The sequence below is a fragment of the Siniperca chuatsi genome, linkage group LG12 (assembly GCF_020085105.1).
Source record: "Siniperca chuatsi isolate FFG_IHB_CAS linkage group LG12, ASM2008510v1, whole genome shotgun sequence".
Lineage (NCBI taxonomy): Eukaryota > Metazoa > Chordata > Actinopteri > Centrarchiformes > Sinipercidae > Siniperca > Siniperca chuatsi.
In genome coordinates, this window is record NC_058053.1 from 12,956,551 (window position 1) to 12,980,513 (window position 23,963).

The following is a 23,963-nucleotide window of genomic DNA, read 5'->3' on the forward strand; positions in this document are numbered from 1 at the left end:
AGCCCAGCAGGATAGCTCTCTAGACATGCCATGATATGGGACCTGAGGTACATTTAATCAAGTACTGTGATGACACACAATTGTCATAGTGACAATCAGTCCATCAACCAATTCACATAGTGTAGTAGTAGTTTACTTGAGTATTACAGGGTTTTTTGTATTGTTTTATGAGACTATATTTGCACTCTACTACATTTTAGAGGGAAATATTGTACTTTTTCTGTAAACTTTATGTGATTGCTGTAGATATTTGAGACACATTTTCCCTGCAGCATTTCCATTTTACCTTGTTGCTTAAATGTTAATTAGTAGAGTGTGTTTGAGTATGTTTGGGACAGATTGGTTTAGGGAGTGTATATATCTGCCCTCATGAATACAGACTTCAGCAGTAGAATGTGTCAGAAATACAGATGACTTACATTAGGTTAGTTAAAAAAGTATAAGCGGTGGTACTCTGCTGTTACATTGGCTGTCAACGACAATGCATTAAACTAACCTGGAAATGGAAAAGGGCAGCAAATGTTGCAGATTTCACTGAAACTTGCCGCCCCACTGCAGTTCTATGCAGCTTTCAGTCCATTTCAGCTAATTTCTTTGGTTCAACAGATGAAAGGAGCTTAAATACGAAAAAATATGAATATCTTTTGCTTGTCTTACTATTACAGTCCTGACATCCACTGGCATACTGTTCCCCATCTTAAGTAGTTGAGTGGTTGTTTCACACAATAATTGGCCATTGATGTATCAGAAAGCTCCCCATTAATTTCAGACACAACCAGTAGACAGTATATTTTTTTATTTGGATAGGTTGATATATACAACCATACAGGTCTGTACATATACAGTATATATATGGACACATGTATAAACTTGACACACTCATTATTGTAAAAGCAAATGGTAAAATGGGAAACAGATACATAAAGAAAATAAAACACATTATTTTACTAAGTATTACTTATTAATAATTCTGTCTATATTTTGACTCCTCAGATAATATATCAATGACATTTGTTGCTCCTGGGACTCCATACTAGTCAGGAATCAAACCCTTCAGGAAATGTTGCAGTATTTATTTCTCCAAGTATAATTACACAAAGCAAAACTTGTTATACTGTGCTTCATTGCTGCAGGAAACATGGGAGTTATTTGCAACCTTGAGTATGTGAACGTCTTCTCATTTACGCTTTTTTAACGCTCTCGGGCTTCCGTAGAAATGTCAGGAAAAAAACGTTAGTGCCCGTTTATGACACGTCTTTTTATGGTACGTTATTTGCTATTTTTAAGTTAGTTAATTGTAACTTATATTAGTTATAATTTGCGTAAAGACCTCTTACAAAAGGTAGACAACACAGCCTTTTAATGAAGATAATTATACTATTAGTCACTACTACACGTGTCGTTCAAAGAGCAGATGTATGGTTACATCAGCTAAGATAACGTTAGCTTTTAGAAAAGAGTAAAACTGTTTTGTGCGTAGTTTCCAGCTCATGACAGTCATGTTGTCTTGTCCGACAGAAAGAAGAGCTTGACTAAGTTGTTAACAACAGACTAGTGTAGTTAATTATTGTGAATATGTCCGAACGAAATGTATACTTTTGGATAACTCCAAACAAAACGTACAGAAGATTTCTCTGTTTCTAATGTCATAGCAGGTCATGAGGTAAATAAAACCCCAACAATGACAATGACGACTTGTGCCGGCTACCGCTCCGTCTTTGATTTGTGCCCAAATGATGAGGCTTTGATTGGATTGAGAGAAGTGAACCAGGTCCTGAAGCAAGCTGGAAACACTCACCCAGCCTCCGACGGTATGTATGAATTGTAGCTGTAGTTTCTGTAATAAAGACATTACACTTAATGTTCTGTCAGTTTGAAAACTAGCCTTGTTGTATTGCCTTCCACATAGCGTTAGAAGATAAATCCCCAGAGGATGACAGACAGCGGGAGTCCAGCCTGGTTAGAGAGGTGTCAGAGAAGATGGTCTGCTCAGCCTGCAGATGCCCCTTTAATAATCGTGAGGAACAGGTGACCACACAACTTCAAACGCTGCTCTGTTCATTAAAAAAAAAGATCTGTTGATGTGTTGACAACTGTACATGAGCGTGGGTTGTCGTTTGTTTCAGATGGAGCACTACAAGCTCGACTGGCATCGGTTCAACTTGAGACAAAAGATGTCAGGGATGCCACCAGTCACAGCTGAGGAGTTTGAGAGGAAGACTGGAGCTGGTGAGGAAACCAGAGTCCTACACATCTATTGGGTACTTTAATAGGAAAGCAGTTGGGCTGTTGAAGTGTTTGTAACCGCTGATTGATTTTCACTTATTGCACAGGAGACATGTCAAGCATCTCAGGCTCAGAGTCCGATTCAGAGGAAGAAGACTCTGATAGTGACGGTGGGGGGACAAGCAGCAACGTCACCGGCACAGACAACGAGAGCTCAGTTGAAACCAGTTTAATTATCGGCCGGCTCTCAAGCAAGGTGGTTTTCCAGAACTCAGCAGGACAGTATCTATCAATCTACCGCTGCATTCTGCAGGGAAAGGTGAGGCTCAGCAGGTACAGTACAGTACACTGTATGATCTGTATGTTAACAGAACAACCTTTGATTTTTTTTTATTCTAATTTCATGTTCTGTTCCTGTAATATCTCAGTCAGATGATGAGCAAGATGCAGGATCCTCCCTGAAGGCCATAAGTAAGAAGACTGTGTGGGTCACTCTCATGACAGGTGGAGGCCACTTTGCTGGTGCTGTCTTCCAGGGGTAAGTTTTTGTTTTATTTGCTTGTTTGTTTTCAGCGCCTTAGATTACACGTTATGGCTGGAGTTGTAAGTGTAACACGTCAGCCAGCTCAGTAGTGTGTAACCATCTGCCCAATAAAATGTGTTTATTTTACAGAAAAGAAGTCCTGCAGCATAAGACTTTCCACCGATACACAGTGCGAGCGAAGCGAGGCACTGCTCAAGGACTCAGAGACTCTCAGAACCGCAGTCACACACCCAAGTCTGCAGGAGCTACTCTGAGGCGACACAATGAGGCAGCGCTAGTCAAGGCAAGATTATAGTTCATTTAACAGCACATTTTTTCTTTTATAATGATAGCCATGAAGTCGTCTGTTGTATTTACGGAGGACAAACAAATTAAGCTACTCTTGAAGGCTGATATTCTGTTTCATGGCTAATGATTATCCATGTAACCCCCATGATGCGTTCTGCTGATTTTTTTCATTTTTCTCTAGTACCAATAAAAGTTTCTGTTAGGGTATCCATCCTCTCTAAGAGTGGCACATTTTTTACTGTTAAGAGAGTGCAGCTGTATCCACAGAGCCTAGGGGCTTCTTATTCACAAAAACAGTTTGCACTCTGTGTAAGGGTTGCTTATTCCAAAAGGCAAATTTGATTGAGCAATTGCATATTGTCAGACATCTCCCAGAAATGGACTGCAGCAATGTAGCACGTTTTTCATGTGCATACCCAAACACTTGTATAACCTTTGGCAGGACATTCAGGATCTTCTGGTAACCTGGGCTGAACACTTGAAGGAGGCCTCTGCAATATTTGTACGAGCCCCTAGCTACAACAAAACCATCTTTTTTGGTGGCCGTGCAGCTCCACTTGACAAAAAAGATCCCAGGATCCATACGCTTCCCTTTGCCACACGCAGGGCAACGTTTCGAGAGGTACAGAGGGTACATGAGGTGCTTTCCACCGTCCATGTTTATGGTAAGCTGAATTATATCCTTGGAATAATGACATGTTATCTGCTCATTGTCGTACAGCCAGGGTATAATCAATACTCTGTGCAAAATATCTTGATGCAGGGAAAGACACAGACATGTCTGCAGTCTTCAGTCTATCTAAGAAGGCCTGGAAAAAAACTGTCAAAACTACAGCGCAAATAAATACAGATCAAGAGAAAGGTATGTTTAAGAGGTTAACATGTACCGTATGGGCTTACACACTATTGAACTGTGGATAACATATCATGGCAAAATTAAGCTTGCTAAATTCAGTATGAATTTGTTGCTGTTTCAACACAAAGTTTATTTACTCTATTTACGCAGAAGAAAATCATGCTAGCTCAGATGAAGAAGAGGGTGGAGAGATCCAGCTGGAAATGGTGGAGATGACATTAGGAACTCTGGACCTCAGGGAGTCTGAAATCTATCCCTCCAGGCACAGGAGAAGGAGAAGAAAGAAGGAGGAAACCAAAATGCAAAATGAGGGTAGGCCTGGTCCACTGTGTCATCACATAGGTGGCTATAACTACATTATAGAAACCCGAGGAATTCTTATTTATCACACACAAGTTCTGCGCGGTTTATGAAATTTCTTATCCATGTGTGACAGAATTGAGTAACACAGTAGCAGACAATCAAGAAGAGGAGGTGCCAGAGGCTACAGCAGCAGGAGACGCCCCTCAAGAGACGCAATCAAAGAACAAGAGGAAGAGGAAAGCACAGAATAAGAAACAACTGGAAGGTGAGTAAATGCTTCTTTCTCACTTTTGTTTATTATATTGCACCTGTTTCTCAACCTTGTAACTTATCACCTCTGTAATATATTGCTGCCTTTGTGAAGCACTTTTTAAGATGGATTTTAAATAAAGATTATATTATTATATACTGTTCAAGATACTTATTTAGCTTCTGTGTCTCTATAGAAATTGTGGATGATTCATGGGAGTATGGCCAGAGGGACGCCCTGTTTACAGCCTGTAAGGTTGGGGATGTGGACGCTCTATGCAAACTCCTCCAGCTACCAGGAGAAACGGCAGAGAGTCGAGAGCGGTCTGAGAGCAACCCTTCTGATGTCTTAAGTCCTCTAACTCTCCTCAATAAGCCCATAGACTCGTCAGGGTTCACTTTGCTGCATGTTGCCTCAGCAGCTGCACAAAAAGCAGTCGTCAGGCTGCTCCTGGACGCAGGAGCAGACCCAGCCTGCAGGTATGAAAAAAATACAGTCAAGTGTAGTCCAAGTAAAATTTCAGTGTGATAGTTTGTAGCACTTGTAGTGAGCCTATGCCCAGACTTTATTTCTGCAATATTCCTTTACAGGGACAACAGACGGCAGACCCCGTATATTGTCGCCCCTGACAAAGACACGAGGAATGTCTTTCGTAAATACATGGGTGAGAATCCTGACAAATATGACTACAGCAAGGCGCAGGTAAGAGTGTACAGTCTAACTTTTATGTATCCCATTAAATACAAGCAGAGCGCTTATTTTTTACACTTGCGCAATCAAGGTCCCCGGGCCACTAACGGCAGAGATTGAATCCAAACAGACGGAAAAGAAAAAGGCACAAAAGGCATTGAGAAAACAGCGAGAAAAAGAGCAGAAGGATGAAAAGAGGAAACAAGAGCTGGAGGCAGAGGAAAAGAAGAGGTTTGCATCTCTGACTGATCGTGAAAAGGTGAGTTTAATCTGACATTCAAGTTGTTTTTTTCAAACATCTTGAAAATGTTAAGTTTCCTTTTTGATTATAGAGAGCTCTGGCAGCAGAGAGGAGGTTAGCGGAGCAAGTAGCTGCAACAGGAGTCAGTCTCTCTAATGTCAAGTAAGTCCCCCAAGAGCCATCTTCTCATTGAACTTAGTCATAATGTGAACAAGGACTTTACATTAAGCAACACTGTAAATGGTTTGTTACTCAAATGTCTATTGAAATTCAGTGTGTTTTTTTTGTGTGGGTTTGTCTTTGTCACCAGGAGGTGCTGGTTATGTGGAGAGTCTCTGCTTGGGAAGATCCCATTTCAGTACCTGGAGTATTCGTTCTGCACCCCTCGCTGTGTCCAAGCACATCGAAAAGCCAATACTCTTCCAGGCAAGACCTAACGCCCATGTGAAGAATTTTAGTTGGAAGGAAGCTACCTCATTAAAACTAAAAGTGAATTTGTGCAGCCTTGATAGTGGTCTAATGTGGCTGTGTTTTGCCAATGTGCTAGTTTAATTTTCAACTCTAAACATAGATTTCAAATATAATTTTATTAGAGCAGATGATCTCAGACAACTGGATGCATATACTGTATTAAAACACAGTGTAATAATTTATTAATAATCATTTATTCACTGTATCTGCAGTTATAGAAAAGGTAAAAAAGAATGCAATAAAAAAACTGTAATACTATTTGTATATATGGTAATTATTTTAGTGAATTTTCAACCTTAAATACAAAATCATCATTGGATCACTGTTTGACTGAAGCTGCTGTGTCAAAGGTTAAAGCAGTTGTCATTGGATTGTGTCTGATAAAGAATTGGCTACAAATGAAACACTGAAATCTGAAGTGATTAAGAATAATGATGCCACAGAAATGATGCAGAACAAAGCATTGTTCCTCATGTACAGAGTGATTTAAACAGATATTGGGATGTAGTATACCTACAACTGAATTTTGAGAAAATGTCTAACAAAGCTCAGTGCGCTCTGTTAAGACTTCTCAGCAGTGGCACTGAGCTGAGGCCGGTCCATAAAGAGAACCCGAAGGTGTGCTGGAGCCCCCTCCAGCTCCAGCACTGTGATGTTGTTGGGCAGGGTGGTGCTGAGCAGGGGCCCAGGGATGTAAAGAGTCTGTTGAGGGCCCCTGGCTGGCCAGTATCGTCCCAGATTCATACCATTAATCCAAACCTGACCCTGATATAAACAAGAAAACAATGATAACATCAGAAAGGATACAATCATTTTATCCCTGAATCATGAAGTAAACCCACATAGGACCCACAAGTGTGTTGGCATCAAAATGTCTCTTTAAAAAAAAATATATATATATAAATAAATTACCTTTGTCCATTCATTGAGCTTGAGAAAGGTGTCCCAAGCAAGGCCGTTGGGCTGTAAGATCCCCATGTAGAAGACTGGCCCAACTGAAGGTTCTTTCTGAGGGAAGGACTTTTGACTGTCTGAATGAGGCCATCCACCAGCAATGGCTCCATCAATGTCCAAAGGGTAGATCTTCCAGTCAGTCAGTACATCTTTACCCAGGATCAGGTTGCTCAGGAGGCCCTGCAGTAGACATACTGTTTACCGGCTAATACTTGTAGTTTGTGTACGTAGGTTTTACTCACAGTAACTAAGTGGGAATAGTCTTCATTGTTCATAATTATTTTAAAGTTGAGATAGAGAAGACGAAAAGATTGTCTATTGGAGAGGTATTTGTGCAGATCAGTATTCTTATGTGGATTTCTGTCATTGCGGTTTTATAAGAGGTACAACAGAGTTTGAGCAGGGTAGCATTTTGTTTGTGAGTAATTTGTTTGGCAAATGAAAGGAATATTTTTGTTTGTGTATACCCCATATAATCATATAAAACTAATGTCCTCATTTAGTTTAATAACAATGCTTTATGGTCATTTATGTATTTTGTGACCTTTCTCAAATGTGCAAGCCTAGTTTGGGGAACAAGGAGGATTATAACGTCAATACTTTTCTATTTGCTGGGTTTTAATAAGGTCAAATCAAAACAAAAAAGAAAATGGTTGACTTAGTAGTTATTAGTTTTACACATACAGCATTATGGTTTGTGGAGCCCCAAACAATGGGGAAGTAAAGACAATGTCAACAAAACACGTGTTAAAGAAGTGAATGTGTGTGCAAGAAAAAATGTAATTTACTCTCTATGGGATTGGACTTTGTTCTCTTGCCTTGTAGTCACTAATCTTGCTGCCAAAGTTCACCCTGCCCATGTTCTCAACGAGGATATCCACAGTGTCCCCCTGCTGTCCAGTGACGTTTGTCACCAGCATAGTGTCTCTCTCCAACAGGCCCTGAAAAACCTGTCCACACGGACACACGGTCCTGGTCATGAGTATGAACATTAAAAAAAAATAACTGAACAATAACAAAATAACTGGAGTAAGAATTTGAAGTTTCACAACCTGACATTTTATAAACAAGCATGCTTGGTCTTAACCTGTAATGTTTTCTCTATACTTGACCTGAAAATCTGATTAGCTAAACAACAAAAGTTCATTGTAAAGGCTTACCCCATTGACGGACACATATGCACGGTCATGAACCCCATTCAGTGGAGAGATAAGTGGCGTGGGCCCTGAGAGGTCCCTGGGCAGCGTGGTCCGATAAAGCATGTATCCATAGTACTGAGCACAATAGAAATGACAGGTTGCAGACACAACAGTCTAGAAGTTCTCCATGTTTCAAGAGGTTAACAACACTGGTCCCCCCCCTGCCCCCTATTGTTACCTTCAGACAGACACCATACCTGTTTCATCTCTTCAAACGTCAGGGGATACTGGGATTTCACTTGCCCGGCAGGTGAGAGGGTGTTCAACAGGCCGCTGATGTTGCCGACCTGAAAGAGCGTGTCCATTATTAGGATCAATCATAGCAACCTTTGGCTCATTACAAGACACTTTTTGTGCTTTAAAACCTGAAGTTATATTACCTTTTTCAGGGTCACAAAGCCATAGGCAAACTTGGGAGTTGCTTGTGGCATGGGGCCAGAGGGAATATTTCTAAACTGTAGAGAAACAGATGCAATAATCATATCTGAGACATATGTACAAGTGTAATCAGGACATCAACCTTAGTGGGTGGCAGTTCAATCAGTGGTACCTGCTTAATGACATCTCTGATGGCCAACAGCTTCTCTGTGGGGTCTCCTGCCTCAGACAGCGGGGCATCGTAATCATAACTAGTCACTACTGAGCGGAACCTTGTGTCATGATCAGCACCTTCAGGGAGTTACAAAGAGATGAATGCACCACAAGCTGAGCTTTTATCTCCATCTAAATTGTGTGAACAACCTGAGATGATCCAAAACTGAGATACTGATTATGAAAACCAATGATTTTACCATTCCAGTAGCCAAAGTTAGTGCCTCCTTCAAACATGTACCTGAGAAGAGAGAGGGGTAGACTGTATTACTCAGCGGGACAACTTGTGTTCATTACACAGACAGGTGCTTTTCACCTCTTGGGAGCAGTTTTATCTGGTGACTGATGCATCCTAAAGAAAAGGCAACAATATTCTATATTTTTCTTATTGTCTGCAAATCCCATAAGCAAGAAATGTATCCTATTAGTGAGTACTGTGTGTAGTCAAAGCCTGATATATCTTATTTCTCTGTACCATAGACTTTTAAAACCACATCAATGAGCCAGACTATTGCACTGGGTGATCCTTCATTACAATCAATACACACAAGGTAGTTCATTTGAATCGATTCCAGGTACACGGTCATCCTGCCTTAAATACTCACTCAAGCACTAAATGTGCAACTGAAAAGTGCCCCAAAACAAATCCAGTTTGAGTAACGTTTGCTAAAAATGACAGTGCCCTGCTGTCTTAAGAAATGACAAAAAAAAATAAAAATTGGTGACCTGTTTTTAAATATTTGCGTCTTCTGAAGGAATGAATGGGCTTGGGGCTAAGAGCCACAGACAGGCTAGGGAAGTCGAAAAGACGGAAAGTACTAACACATTGTCAGTTTTGGTCTTTTCATGGGATTTGTTGATAATAATAATAAAATATAGAACAATGCCAGCCAAAAGGTGATGATGTGAGGAGTGTTTGGGGAGACATACATGTTAACGTTGGCCCCCATGGTTAGCATTTCTCCTAGCACTCTGCTGACCTTCTGAGCATCAACCACAGCATGCTGATCTCCCCAGTGGTCCAACCAGCCAGTGTAGAACTCTGAGTTCACCTGAAACATCATTTAAAACATGTTTCCATCATGTGCTTGGTTTGATGAGTCAGTAATTACTGCATGTTCAGAATTAACATGTAACTAACCAGGGGCCCTCGAGGTTCAAACCGTCTTTGCCTGTTGAAGGCTTCAGTTATATTGGTGTCTGTGTAAGGGAATAAATAGTAGAAATTGCAACCTTCCCTGTGAATAACTTCAGAAAGTAGATGATGCTATCTTGTTAATTACTTTAATACAGTACCAACCTGTGCCAAAGTCTACTGTGGCATATAATCCCTCCAGAGTCCCGCATGTCATTTCCTTGTCTGTATTTCCGTCCGTGGTGAACAGGACAGTGTCTTCACCCAGAAAGAAGCGGAACAGAGTCCGCAGGTGACGCATGTAGTTGTAGTCACAAGCGTAGTAACTTCCATATTCATTCTCCACCTGTAGTTAAAGAGGATGATTAATTAAAACTAATATTAAAACACTAACTAATAAAAACTTCATTCTTACCCACTTAAAGCTCTACCTGGACAGTAATGATGTTGCCCCCATTGATATAGAGCCATGGCTTCATTTTGGGGAGAAGAACGGCAAGCCAGTTGTCAACTGCCTGGACATAATCTGGAGCAGAAGAAAACCAATGGCATATTACTATAAAAAAACAAAGACACATACAGTGTCACACACTGCATGGTAAACCTGTGTCCGCTGAGCGAAGTAGGATGTTGGGCTTCTGAAGTAGCCACGCTGGCAATCCGCCCTGGGAAGGAAGAACAAATGATTTTATTTAGAAAAATATCAACAAGAAATAGATGTATTGAAAGTAGCACATTTGATCAAATGCACATCACTGAAAGAATGCAGACAGGAAGCAGCAGGAGATAATGTCTCTGATTTCTTAGTAAGGTGACTAATAGCCAATCCAAGTTGTGATATCATCAGTCGCAGTCTCTTTCTCACTTAATGGTATGCACAAATGGTGAACTGGAATGAACAATGAGTGAATTCTGCATTTTAAAGCATATGAAATATGCGTTTATATCATAGTAACATAGTTGCCTGATCTACTGACATTCATAAGTGCGCACTTAAGAAGAGTAATGCATACATTTTACAATTGAGAAACTTTCAATATAGTTTAGAATATTTATGGTATAAAAAGTATAGAGCATACCGTGCAATAACAACATTATTGCTTACTTTGATGGTAAATCTTCACTTAGAAACATGTGATGGGTAAATATTTAATTTGTTTGGACTCTTTGAATTTAGTACTAATGTTGATGAAAACAGCTGGAAGATGTTTAAGATGCTTTATACTTTCTTGTTAATGTCTACCTCATTGTGTTTATCAGTTCCTTTTCTTCTTCTTCTTTAGGCTGTGATGTTGTGAACTAATCTTCTTACTACGGCAACTATGTTAATTACAAAATAATTAACTAATTAGACTTTGTCCAATTACATAAGCAAAGCAAAGTTCAATTTCTCACCATTTCCCATTCTGCACAGATGTACGGTCCCGGACGCAGGATGACCAGAAGACCAGTCTGATTGGCCAGATCCAAGAAATGCTCCAGATCTCGGTCCCCTGTGAAGTTGTGGACCCCTTGTACTGCTTCATGGAAGTTCCAGGGCACATATCTGTGTGGAGTAAATGTATTCAAACCATTACAGTAAAGAAAGAATATGCCTAATGACAAATTATTTAGTACTGAAGAATATGATATGTTGAACTTACACTTGGATGGCATTGAGTCCAGTCATGTACATCTTTAAGAGCCGGTCCTTCCAGTAGTACCGTGGGATTCTGGAGTAGTGAATACTGCCTGAGATGTACTGAAAAGGCTTCTCATCTTTGAGGAAACAGTTGTTTTTGTAGTCTATTGAGAATGATCTATCTCCAGAGACCTGCAAGAGATGGCAAGAAAATTGCTCTGAGAGGCAAAATGTGTTTTAAAACTGGTGGAAGTTTGCATTTTCTCATTTTTGAGTGATTCTGCAATTTCTATTCACGTTATATAAAGTATGGTATTTGTCACCTGCATGGACAGTGCTAACATCTGTCTGCAGGGGAAATATATTAGCATTAGATTGTAGACTTTATTTCCCAGTTATAAAACCAAGATAAAATGGATAATTGTTCCTTTTTTTAACTGGTAGAGAACTTTCCAGGAACAACAGCCCTATGAGTGGTCAGGTGACTTTTCTATTAAAGTAACGTTAAGTCAACTTTTTGTTTCTTTCTTACCAAGTTTCCACTGACAGCCAAACAGGCAAGGTTCACTGCAACGAAGAGTAAAACACCAGCAGCCATGTCCGCTGCCTTCCTGCGAGGACTGAACCTACAACTAATTCATCACTAATATGTATTATGCTCTTAAGATTTCACATATGTTATCACTGCTACGCTGCCTTCAACCCAGCGTGTCTGGGGAAACATCATCGTCGACTTCCTGCCCGCTTCTTAAGCACTGTCACGTGGTTCTCATTGGGGAATCCGCAGGGTCCTAAACTCCGGCGCGTTCACCTCACCTTCTGACTGTGTGTCGGTTGGTTCCCTTGACTGTAGCTCTGCGTGGTTTACCCCATTCAAGACACAATTTTCATTGAAAATTCAGTCCTCTGTTGTTACTTATGTCTTTTATGACGTGATCAGTTGTAACAAGCCTGACAACTAAAATTATTAAGGGAATAGACAATAAAGAAATATTTGCTGGAGAAATACTGAAAATAATTAGACTTAATACTTATTTACAATTTGACCACCAAGTGTCACTGTTGGGACTAAACTTCATCTTCATGAGGAAAAAATAGAATTAATCTTAAATAGCTCAAAATTAGTAACATATTAATACATCTATACATGTCAACATACAGAGTGATCCAAAATAAATAATGATAAAATAGAATAAAATTAAATTAAAGTATAAAGTGTGTAGGCTAAGGAAAAAAGCAAATAGCCACCATATGATATAATGCTGTCACAACATGCTGCCATACTATGCATTCTGTAGGCTGAGAACAATTGCCATTGTGTTTGGCATGGCAAGATAACAAAGCAGCCAGTTCAGGAATGGTTTGCTTTATTATAGCTGCTCTGTGTCTATCCGCCATGTTGTTTGAATGATAGTTAAATGTCAACCATTAATCATACACCTCACATGTTTATTCAGGGGACTTTTAATACCAGGACCTTGCTACAGACATGAGGTAATGTTGGTGTGACAATATTAAATACATTTGCTGCAAGTCTTCTAATAACAATTGAATGTGTGCGATAAGGTCACATTCCTATAAAGAGCACTAGATGGCGCTTAAATACCTTAATGAGAAGAGTGAGCTGATGTTCCTGACTGAGGTGAGACTTTCATAGTTTCATAAGAACATTTATTAAATTAAATCATCAAATGCAACCATGGTCCTACCAAATGTTAATCTTTAAACAACAAGGAAGCTTTATTTTTTAAAATGATTGCTTTATATTTTAAAGTTGGAAAGTAAAAAACAAATACGATTTACCTCCAAATGCTCAGAATTCATTAGCACTGATCCTTAAATACTCAAACTGTTTCAGAAAAGCATTTGTATCTGTAAATAATACTTTAACTCCTTTTATTCTTCACTTATCTAGTCATGAAGGCCTGTTTTGCACCTGTTTAACTGCATTTCATCCAACGAAAAAAGCTGTTCCTGAGGCAGTCATTTGCGTCCAAATGTGGTGACACACTCAAAGAAAATCAAAGTAGCTTCCAGGACACATTTGCTGCTGGCCTGCACATCATTATGGTTACGGAAAGCTCTTAAGTGGTAGTGAAGTGGCTGATGTTGTAGTGTGTAATGGGAACAACAGTTTATCTCTGTCTGTCATGTAAACACAAAGCAGTTAATCCTGGTAATTTGGGTTAATAATGCCTGCATCTGCCTGCTGGCCTGTCATTGTGGTCACATGGTTATGTACTTTTACAGATGCTTTTACCCTTTTATCAGTCTCACCCCCTCAGCGGTAATAATTGTCTATACAGTAATCTCATTTCCTGCACTGCCTCTTCATTCATCAGTCTCCATTTTAAGAAGATTGAAAGGGGGCTGCTCACAATTGCTAATGGCAACTGATCTTAACTGCAGATAGAACAAATGCTCGGGCTCTGTGGCTCATTAGCTCACTGTCAGACGCAGTTAATTGTCCTGGGAATGAGAGGAGGAACGACATACATGGGCTTGTAATTTGGTCATGAGCGTGATAGTGCCTGAGGAGAGCTTGTCAGTTCCCCATCTTTGAAGCCCCTGAGCTTGTGGAAAATGGATGTTCAAACCGCAAAGAAACCCAGTCACTAATGCACTGAGGACAACACCACTTACTGAGATACTATAGTATGAGTGGAAGTCTAATGGAAGTTACTGAGACTAATACAAACACCAGAGATACTGCTTAACTCTCATTACTGCAGTCACAGGCACTGTCATATGAGATCAGGTTGCGCTTACTACACCACATATGGTTTTAAAAATTCTTTATTTGAATTACAAATCACCGTAGTCAGCCTTTAAATTACTATGTAAAGGTACAGACCAGACCTGCCTGCAGTAATTGGGGAGGCCTGTCCCTAATGTGATGGGAGACACAGAAAAAACCCTCACCCTAGGGTTGGGCGTCACCTCAATGAGGTCATCTCCCCAGAGTCTGTAATTAGACTGTACCATCCCCTCAGCCCCACTAGCCCCAAAATAAGCCCTCTTTGTTGTTTCTGGTGGTAGCAGGTGTATTCAGATACCCCCCACCCTCACTACCCCCACCTCCTAGGATTACTGTTCAGTTCATTTGGAACAGCTGATGTTAAAAGGGGCATGCCACCAATTTACATTCCTTTACATTTAAAAGGAATGTTTGCTCGTCATGAGAAGTACCATTCAGCCTATGAAAAATCGTAAATGGACTGCAATTGTATGCTGTTTGCTTTTATACCAAAGCGCTTTACAGTGTGCCTCTCATTCACCCGTGTACATACATTGATGGCAGCAGTGATGCAATGCAAGGTGCTCACCTGGCCATCAGGGGAAGTGGGGTTCACGCTCGCTCAATGACACTTCGACATGGACAAGAGGAGCTGGTAATCCAACCATCAACCCGACGATTAATGGACAACCTGCTCTACCTCTTGAGCCACCGCTGCCCCAATTGTAAAAGTATTTTGTGACTTTGTCAAGTCTGAAAATATAACCCTGCTGACATCATCTCGATTGTTTTTTTCAGACCTGACAAAAAAGGGGCTTGGAGACTATACATTTATGAAAGCTTCCATTACAAAGTGAGGGCTTGGAGTTTGAAGAACGTAGGCATTTGTGGAAGGCAGGCAGGGAGCAGTCTAATGAAAGACACCATCGAGTTGCATTATGGGAAGTATAGGATGTAGTGTTTTGTGAAGCTTGACTATAGGGTCTAGGGAGAAAAGGTCAAGATGCATCGGCCCCTGAAGCATCGATTTTGACCGTTTGCTTTTAAATCTGTCTCTAACAAGTTCCCCAACTTTATGGAAGTTCAATACTAAATCACTGTAGTAGCCCTTTAAAAACACGAAGCCCCTGGTGATCAGGCTGACTTTATAATAAGAACACTGGTGGAAAGTAACTAAATACATTTACACAAGTACTGTACTTAGGTACAATTTTGAGGTACTTCTACTCTTCTACTTTACTTGATTATTTCCATTTTAAGCCATTTTATACCGCTAATCTACTTCATTTCTGTTTGACAGATGTATTTACTGGTTACCTTGAAGCCTAAGAATACAAAACATATGAACTTAAAAAAAATATGATGCATTGTGATAGACTGAACTACCCAACAGTATATAAACTAGTTAAATTCAGCTCCACCTAAATCAGCTAAAATATTAAAATGTTGCTTACATAGTAATTCAGCAGGAATAGTAATCCAATACTATAATGTAACAGGAGCTATTTTGCTATTTTTTCTACTTAAATTATGAATGCAGCACTTTTAATTGTAATGGAGTAGTTGTACATTGTGCTGTTATGTAAGTAAAGGATCTCAATATTTCTTCCACCTCTACTTGGCCTGTAGAGATATTTGTTTACTTGTTAAACAGCAATGACTGTCTTTGCCATTTCTGAACATAAAAGGTTAAGCTCAATCATCAGTGATGTAAAAGTTAAGGGGAAATCTAATTGCTGAGCTGTCTGTGATTCACACAGTTGAATCATATAATATGAGGCAGTGCTGCAGAATTCCCCACAGGTCTCCATATCAGTCCTGAGCTCAGGATGCTATGGGGAATGCACCCTCTCTGTTTTCTCAGGCTCTGAAAGGCTAATGAGTCACTGCTGGGCTCACGGATGCTAATACTCTGCACTCTGAGAGAAAACCGTACTGAGAAACTAAACAATAACATCCCAGTAACATGACAAAGGTCCAGTGATATGTTTGCATTTTCTAACTGATTTAACTCAGCAGTTGTTGGCATCCTTGACATAATTTTCCAGGTTTCTTAAAGCAATTAAGCCACAGATAGGAACAGATAGGGAGTAGAATCCAGTTTTACTGTGGGAGCATTGAAATATGAAGCTATATAAACAAACAGGAAGTTGACAGTGCGGGGGAGCATGGGAAGTGTGTGAGCTGGCCTCATTCCTCAGCCTCAAGGAAGGTATGGTATGCGTTTGGGGTGCAAGCATTACTGAGGAGGAATGTTTGTGGTGAGATATACTGTGAAATCCTGTTTCCTGGACTCTAGTTTAATTCCATCAAACCCACAGAGGTCCATCATAGCTAATGGGGAGGCTTATAATGCCAAATTAATCATGGTGATAATGTCTTGCTTCCATTCTTTCACTTCCTTTTCTTGTGATATGTTGACTCTCACTCCATAAGCTTTCTCACTTTATTTGTATCTTTATTTTTAGCCACACTAGCAGCAGGCTCGGTTGATCTACTACTGACAAATCTTGACAACTACCAGATGGATTGTCATTCACTTTTGTACAGACTTTCATGGTCCCCAGAGGATTAATCACAATGACTTAGGTGATCTCCTGACTGTTTTGCTAACACCACCAGCAAGTTGACATTTGTGGTTCAGAGTGAAATGTCTCAACAACTACTGGAGGGTACAAACATTCATGTTCACAGAAATAGTAATGACTCTGGTGCCATCATCAGGTCAAAATTTTTATTTGTTCAGTACCAGCAAAGCTATATTCCCATTAGCTTCAGCTGTACTTTGTGTTAAGCGGGAATTAGTAAATGTTAGCATGCTCACAAGCTAAGGTAAGACGGTGAACATGGTAAACATTATACCTGCTAAACATCAGCATGCAAGCATTTCCATTGTGAGCATGTTAGCTTGCTGACATTAACATTTAGTTCAAAGGACTGCTGTTCATAAGCACAGCCTCACAGAGCCGCCAGCATGGCTGTAGATTCCTGGTTTTGTTATTTAATTTATTTTATTTGTTGTTGTTTTTTATGTGTATTTGCATTTTCCCATCCCTGCTCCCTTAAATCCATGTATTGCAGGGCTGTAACTTTGTTGTATAGAATTCTTTATGCTATACAGAATTTAAAAGAAACATTGAAAAATACACCAGCTTTCAGCTTGGTTTCAGGTGAAATTGTGCCACATAAAAGACATAATCTGTTAGCATTTAGACTTTTACATTTCGGGTTTTTTGCAAAATAAAATTTTGTTTTGTTTTTTTAGATTAGATTTAGATTTTTTTGATTGCTTTAATAACTGGGAAAAGTTTTCCTTTATATGCACCTGTTTAGTGAAAAAACACAGAAGAAAATACTAACATTTTATTGAAGAAAAAACACCTATAATTAAATCTACTGAATCGTTTCCACTTACAGAATATTTTTGTCCCATCATCTTGTACCCTCTATCATAAAAACAGCATAGGTGTGAGTAATGCTTTCAACTGGAGACCCGTAGGCTCTGAGGTGTTCCAGGATCAGCCACATAAGCTAATAAATGTAGCACCAGGATTTGTCATCGACCATATTTACACATTAACGAGATGCTGCCAGCAAGAGTGATCCGATAAAGATTAAATCTCTGTTTAATGATATTGTTACATGCTCCATTTTTATCTCAATGTTCACATTCTCTCCTCTCCTCTTGCCATCCATCTTAGCTAAACTACATTTGTTTCAATCAATTTCATCCCTCCCTCTGTCCTTGTTTGCTTTGTTCCCTGGGTGTGTCCAATAATCCACTGCTCCCCTGACACAGCGGCCCCCATCCTGGAAGATGAATAAGCAATGACCACATCAATTGTATTAGTGAAATTCAACAAAAAGAATCATTACATCATTACTCCCATATGTATGAATGGCTTGACTAATCTTGTAATGTGTAGATTTAACTTCACATATTGTCCAATTACGCTCTTTAACGTGTTAGTTGTTAATATTTACTACCTAATATATATATCTATACTTTATTTACCTACAATTGTAATTTTGTTTCTCACTTTTTTCCTATTTAAGGTTTTTTTGTGGCGTTTTTGTCGTATGTTGTAGAGATTGTAAAGCCCTCTGTGACAAATTTGTGATTTGTGATTTTGGGCTATATAGATACAATTTACTAGACTTGACTATAATGCCCTGGTATCAAGGTATGGGTGTTTTATTATTTTTATTACAGTAATAGCTCAGTTATTGATATGACAATGCCAATAGTACAAAATAGCTTGTCATCATTAGTTTTTCAAATGAACTGTGTCAGTGTCACAGATTTCAAACGTCCTTTTAGTTAACACCACATCAGTATTTACAGGTCTGGCACCAGCCACACTTGTGTAAGATTTCCAGCTGAATAACTGTAAGCTGTGTCTGTATTTTCAGTACTTGGACTTTAAGAAAAAATCATAAAAAAGCAGATAATAATGACATAACTGAGCGTAGATCAGTGTTTGTGCTTGTTGTTCAGCTGGCTTCAGGCAATAATACATGGATGAGTGCATTTCACATAATCAAACCATCTTCAGTTAAGAGATTATCATGGTCTGGTTGTGACTAACAGCACATGGCTGGGTAAAGACTAATCAAACAGTCACTCTCAGTCAATGGGACCTCCATCACATGTGTTCAAGCCTGTATTTGACATGAAGCTGCAAAAGGGTCCTTCACCCGACCTGAATGACTTTGCCTGAGGTCTTTTCTGCCAATGGGAGGGTCATCACAGACTCTCTGTCTCCATTAGCCCTCTAAATACACAATTCCTCACGTGTCATGCTCTGTTTTCACACTTAATCAGACATTTATATAATAGAGCTAGAGTATTGATCTACAATGGTCACATTACCCTCGCTTGGCACTTTGGTTGGAGGGGTCCATCAAAAAACTGTCTTTCATGCATGAGGCATATCCAGCGTCCGGCTCTGGCTTTGTCTGCTGGTGCCACAGAATGTGACCGTAGAGGACGTTTCTGTAAGAGCAGGAAGTGGGGGCAAAGATTGTCTGCTGGCTTTTCATTTCAAAGCTTGTAAAATGCACAACACTAGAGAGCTTTTTAAAACATTTTGTTGCAGTTATATATCCCTTACAGCTCCATTCTCTTTATCCTCAGTCCATCTTCCAGCCTCTCATGTTTTTCACTGGTCACTCTTGAAGGACTGAAAAGTGTCCTCCATTATGAAAAGGCATCTACTCGTGGTTTTCAATTTCTCATTGAAAACAAATGCTTAGTATATACCTTGCAGACCTGACACTCAGCTGATCATTTTGTCAGTCTGTGGTATGCCTGGCATCTCCTTAAGTAGTTACCCGGGTGTGTAGGGTCACCAATCTGTTTTTTCAACCGTAATTGAAAACTTTTTATTTTAAACTGACATATGCACTTTTCCAAATACCTCCCTGACAGCCTTGTGTTGAAAGGATAAGATGAGATAAGAAGAGAGATTAAGTAACTAAAACACATCTATCACTAGTTTGGTCCCAATTTTGATAGTGCAAGTAGTGTAAGTTATTGTTTTTATTTACTTTATTATTTAAAGCGTTAATTATATGAATTTCAAGCACTCTAAAATATTAAGTTATTGGCTCTCAAATAATGCTGTTGTGCTTGGTATTATGGGAACAAAATTAGGATGTTTTCCTCTTTAACATTGGGAGCCATTTTCCTGCTGCGATGGTCCACCACTGCTTTTGAATACGGAATCCTCTTTAAAACAATGATAGACTTCAAAAGCATTGCTCACACTCCACCTGCGCGATTGTTCTTCTCAAAGGACCTAACCAGCACATGTTGACTTGTAGCCTGATTGAGGAGTCAAGAACAGCAGGTCTTATGATCCCTGTCCCTTCCCCCGGTCCCTCTGGGGATCTTGATGACCAAATGGATGTTTTGTTCTTGTCCTCTTTGTCCTCTCAGGTAGAGTGAAAAAAAGCCTTGCTCTACTCTCTGCCTGCAAACTTGCCACAGTTTCACATTGAGGGGTCGAATTAGTGACAGAGCAGTTCTTTCACTATTGTTTGGTTTTGGCAAATGTGTATTGGGTAATGCTTAGTCGGTGCAATGCTGAATACCCTTAGCATGCCATCTTGGCTACTCTCAGTCTCAGCTGGCATTCATCTCTGATTTTACTATCATGGTCAAATCACCTGAGACATGATGCTCCTGCACAAAGCTTATTCTGTCATCAAGATGCACTTCTTTATACTGCCCAATACAGTACCACTCGCAAACCCTAAAACTTCCTCCAAGCACACTGTTGATGTTTCACTACTAAACTGCGGTCTATGTTTGGGTTCATAACAAAATATGACTGTACTTGTGAAGACACACACCACAGCTAAATGAAAAAAATCTAATGTAGCTAGCAGTGAAACTGATAATACATTTACTTCTTAGAACATTTAGAAACTCTATGAAACATTTGATTGTTCAAGTATTATTCTCTTAAAGTCCTCACAGGAACACAAAACAATGATTGGGTTGTTCTCATTAAAGCTGCTCCTAACCTTATAATCAGGAATTACTGACTCACTACATTAATCTTGTCCAATCTCATAACGACAAAAAACACTAAATATACATTTTTATATGGGCATAAACATTGTAAAAAGGAGCTAAAATGGCATATCAATACACATAACTTTTCTATAATTCAAGGCTACCTTTAATCATTAAATCTAATATAATATGTGAATATAAAGGCAAGCCCCTCAAAAATACCCTGAGTTCATCTTCACATCAATAATTCAAAGATAAATTGAAGAGCATTTTAAATATTCCTTTGGTCTATTAAGGATCAAATTAAGTACTTTTTACTTACAGTACTATACAGTATGTTTGAGTGGGATTTAAAGTACAATTAAGGGATTCAGTTGCCTGAGAGAGGTATTATAAAAAAGGCGCTATTTTGGTGTTAAGCAGTTTTCCGTTTAGAGTTATATGGGTTGTATTAATAAAAAGCAAACATCCCATATTAATACAATAAAGTTAATTTACATTATTGTAGCCATCCATGAAACTACATCACCACATTTACCTTGACACCACCAAAACCAAAATCCTGAGAAGTCCAACAAAATTTCAAAAAGTAGAAGAGTTTAAGAGGAATTGGCTTCAAAGTTAAAACAAATGTAACTTTATGGCATTTCCATTTTTTAATAATACTGAGATGGGAGGACACCAGGAGCTGGCTTTGGGAGCTGCAAACAACATCATCAAATGAATTTCAGAGTAAAACATTCTGCCATGTCATTCTGTTAGCTGCCACACAGTCAACACTGATTACATAATAATTTGCCAGTCTGGACCTCATGACTATTGCATATTAATTAACTTGTGTCTGTCTATCTACTGTCATCCACAGGTCATGACCGGGAGGCTGATCTTACTGGCATAAGGTTGCAGATTAAAAAGTGTTTTTCCTCTTGTTCACTGGAATTGATACATAAGTTTTGAAGACAAAGACAAGATTCCATCTGGTGAGTGTGGGAAAAGAGTACAATTACAATGTATTTCTGTTTAGTTAGTGTGCTCCCTGCAAATACTCGACTCTCACTGGAGTATGGTTAATTATTCTCTCAAAGGTGAGAGAATAGACCTTGTAGCACCCTCTAAAGAAAATGTCAGTAAACATGTGATTACATTTTTTATTTTGCTTCAGGCACACTCATGAAAAAAGAAAATATATTCTAAAAAATAAAATTAAATGAATGAAATAGTAATGACACAATCAAGTGTTAGCATTACATTACAAAATGCAAGTAAAAAAGCTAAAATATCCCTTACCCTGAAAACATAAAAATTTACTTTATTTAAAAAAAAACACGTCACCTGCTCACCTGAAATACATCCTACAAATAAACCTAATCATGTCAGTTATGTTGGTTTTAAAGCTGTGTGAAGGGATTTTTGACCACTAGGGGCCAGGAAGACTCTAAATGGCTTGTGTTTTAGCAACCATTCTCCTTATTAAAGTGTGTTCAGATTGAATGCAAAAAGAAAATCATTGCAAAAACATGAGTGGTCGAGAAGTTTTATATGGGGTTGGTGAGGGCCATGAGACTCAACAATACAATTTATGTGTGGGCCAGAAAACCAAAGGAATGAGCTAAAAGAGGCTAAAAGCTAACGGCTGCAGAAATTCAAAGCTATTCAAGCTATTTCTCAGTTGGTTCTTGGAGTTGTTTAGTTCAGTGTTATCAAAATGTATGAATTTACACACCATAATGATATCCCATGAACGACAAATACTAGCTAGTCAGTTTGTATTACCGGTAGTAAACAAATATGCTGTGTTAGCAAGGATGTGGGGGTGAATGATCTACTGGGAATGATTAGTGCTGGGTAACTGGTGCCAGTTCCACCTGAGTTTCTGATACCTGAACAATGCTTTTTTTCAATACTTCACATTCAGGAATACAAGAACGTTTTTCTCCAAAACCCTTTTAAAAAAATAAGTCAAACTCAAATGTGTCAGTATTTATTTTTTTCTTAACACAAATCAGCCATACAAGTACATACAAGTATCAATAAAATACAGTCTGAAATGAGCTTTTTTTTGTTTAAATCAGGACAATTGATCAAAGAATAAGTACAAATCTGATGCCAAGCATTTAATGCCACCTTTCAGTAGCCTACTCAATGATTTCATATACTCGGGTGCTAGAGACACATTTAAATACAATACCCCAGCCAGGGTTTCATCTATTGGACCAGTCTCCCAAAACTTGGTCTATTCATTTAAGCCTTTATCACAAAATACCTGTATTACATATATAGCATTTACTAATGTCCTACACAAAAGAATCTGACTGCACATACCCTGAGACCTACATCATTTGGTAAACAATCAAAACAAAGCTGACTTTCTCCCCCTGATCTGCCTCTTCCTCTGCCGCCTCAGTTTATTTTTCCCAAAGGAGGAAGTCAAAATCCTCAGTCTAGCACATAGGATAACTGGGAGTGAATTCAGTAGCCTATGCTGAAGCAACCTGGTATCTTTCATCTGGCAACAATTCCTCCCTTTGTAGCCTACACTTATTCCTGTCTTAAATATCCCTCTTTAAAATAAAGAGTAAACGTGTGTGTGCTGAATAACGCAGGGGGAAATGTGCACATCCTTTAAAACCATTAGACCCTTTGTGGAAATGGACACAAAGAGGGCGTATGCTGAGGGGAGGTCTGCGGCCCTGCAGGCTCCGCCTCTCTGCATAATGTGCCGGGTTCATTGAAACGACTAGACAGCAGAAGCACAGCACAGCCCCACAGAGGCTTCACGGGACACTGAACAAACGGTGAAGAAAACAAACTACTCTGAAGTGTCTGAAAATAGAGCTGCAAAATGACTCGCATTTGACTGAGTCTTTTGAGCACGGGGACGAAAAGAAGAAATGTTCTGACTCTTTACGAAGCGGATGGAAATCATTTGGGAATACAGCTTCCTCTCCTCCTCAACTGTGGTACCCTGAACTCAGACTACAAAGGGACGTGAGGTCGGGCACTGGTTAAAATGGATACATTCTTTTTAGAGGTACGTTAGACTACTTTCTCCATACAGAAAGCTGCTTTTTGTATTTGTATCTCTACTTTCAGCTTACTCCTACATTATTTTGGGACCGCTATCGGTCTTTGTTTTGTTTTGCTGTGTTGTGTTGTGCGCTTTTCAGAGCCTGGCTGGTTTCAGATCACTTTCAGTTTTAGCCTCTGTAAAGTGTTAGTTAACTTATCACCAGAAAGCACCACTTTTTCACATTTAGTCTGCTATGTTTGTGGTCTTTGTGATGCTTTCTCAGCCATTGATATATCCCAGACTAGCGGCGGTGTGCCTGCACTG

General features: G+C 39.3%; 3 protein-coding genes across 5 annotated transcripts in view; 2 read left to right on the plus strand and 1 right to left on the minus strand.

Moving 5' to 3' along the window:
- Nucleotides 1-1,120: 1,120 nt before the first annotated feature.
- ankzf1 (ankyrin repeat and zinc finger peptidyl tRNA hydrolase 1) lies at nt 1,121-6,127 on the plus strand. 3 transcript variants are annotated; one of them, XM_044217940.1, is made up of 16 exons: nt 1,121-1,264; nt 1,653-1,811; nt 1,910-2,028; nt 2,127-2,229; nt 2,334-2,545; nt 2,655-2,764; nt 2,900-3,053; nt 3,501-3,723; nt 3,822-3,920; nt 4,065-4,226; nt 4,351-4,482; nt 4,664-4,946; nt 5,058-5,169; nt 5,249-5,416; nt 5,490-5,560; nt 5,709-6,127. In XM_044217940.1, exons 2-16 carry the CDS (start codon nt 1,682-1,684, stop codon nt 5,833-5,835), a joined length of 2,205 nt encoding a protein of 734 aa, XP_044073875.1. In that variant the 5' UTR covers nt 1,121-1,264; nt 1,653-1,681; the 3' UTR covers nt 5,836-6,127. The 3 variants fall into 3 exon arrangements, with proteins under 3 accessions (XP_044073875.1, XP_044073877.1, XP_044073878.1); XM_044217942.1 differs by having other exon boundaries at nt 1,126-1,264; nt 1,656-1,811; XM_044217943.1 differs by lacking the exon at nt 1,121-1,264 and adding an exon at nt 1,328-1,342.
- Nucleotides 6,045-12,110, minus strand: glb1l (galactosidase, beta 1-like). The gene is made up of 16 exons (XM_044217944.1): nt 11,902-12,110; nt 11,392-11,561; nt 11,144-11,294; nt 10,353-10,413; nt 10,180-10,274; nt 9,914-10,094; nt 9,755-9,813; nt 9,544-9,665; nt 8,814-8,854; nt 8,573-8,691; nt 8,403-8,477; nt 8,220-8,309; nt 7,984-8,097; nt 7,642-7,773; nt 6,782-7,003; nt 6,045-6,634 (listed from the first exon to the last, which is right to left on the minus strand). The coding sequence occupies exons 1-16, from the start codon at nt 11,965-11,967 to the stop codon at nt 6,431-6,433; spliced, it is 1,902 nt and encodes a 633-aa protein (XP_044073879.1). The 5' UTR covers nt 11,968-12,110; the 3' UTR covers nt 6,045-6,430.
- Nucleotides 12,111-23,359: 11,249 nt separating this feature from the next.
- Nucleotides 23,360-23,963, plus strand: part of myo10l3 (myosin X, like 3) — a 60,657-nt gene continuing 60,053 nt past the window's right edge. Inside the window, exon 1 of the mRNA XM_044215810.1 lies at nt 23,360-23,660. Coding sequence (XP_044071745.1) covers nt 23,640-23,660 — 21 coding nt within the window. The 5' untranslated portion in view covers nt 23,360-23,639. The remainder of the gene's footprint in view (nt 23,661-23,963) is intronic.

What these genes read in the sequence shown, in the direction of transcription:
- glb1l (XM_044217944.1), bottom strand. Translation starts at nt 11,967, where the DNA reads ATGGCTGCTGGTGTTTTACTCTTCGTTGCAGTGAACCTTGCCTGTTTG. An exon ending in CATATGTGTCCGTCAATGGG is followed by an intron (nt 7,774 to 7,983) that starts GTAAGCCTTTAC and finishes CCGTGTGGACAG; the next exon opens with GTTTTTCAGGGCCTGTTGGA. An exon ending in AGCTCAATGAATGGACAAAG is followed by an intron (nt 6,635 to 6,781) that starts GTAATTTATTTA and finishes TGTTTATATCAG; the next exon opens with GGTCAGGTTTGGATTAATGG.
- ankzf1 (XM_044217940.1), top strand. Translation starts at nt 1,682, where the DNA reads ATGACAATGACGACTTGTGCCGGCTACCGCTCCGTCTTTGATTTGTGC. An exon ending in GGAGCAGACCCAGCCTGCAG is followed by an intron (nt 4,947 to 5,057) that starts GTATGAAAAAAA and finishes ATTCCTTTACAG; the next exon opens with GGACAACAGACGGCAGACCC. An exon ending in CTCTGACTGATCGTGAAAAG is followed by an intron (nt 5,417 to 5,489) that starts GTGAGTTTAATC and finishes TTTTGATTATAG; the next exon opens with AGAGCTCTGGCAGCAGAGAG.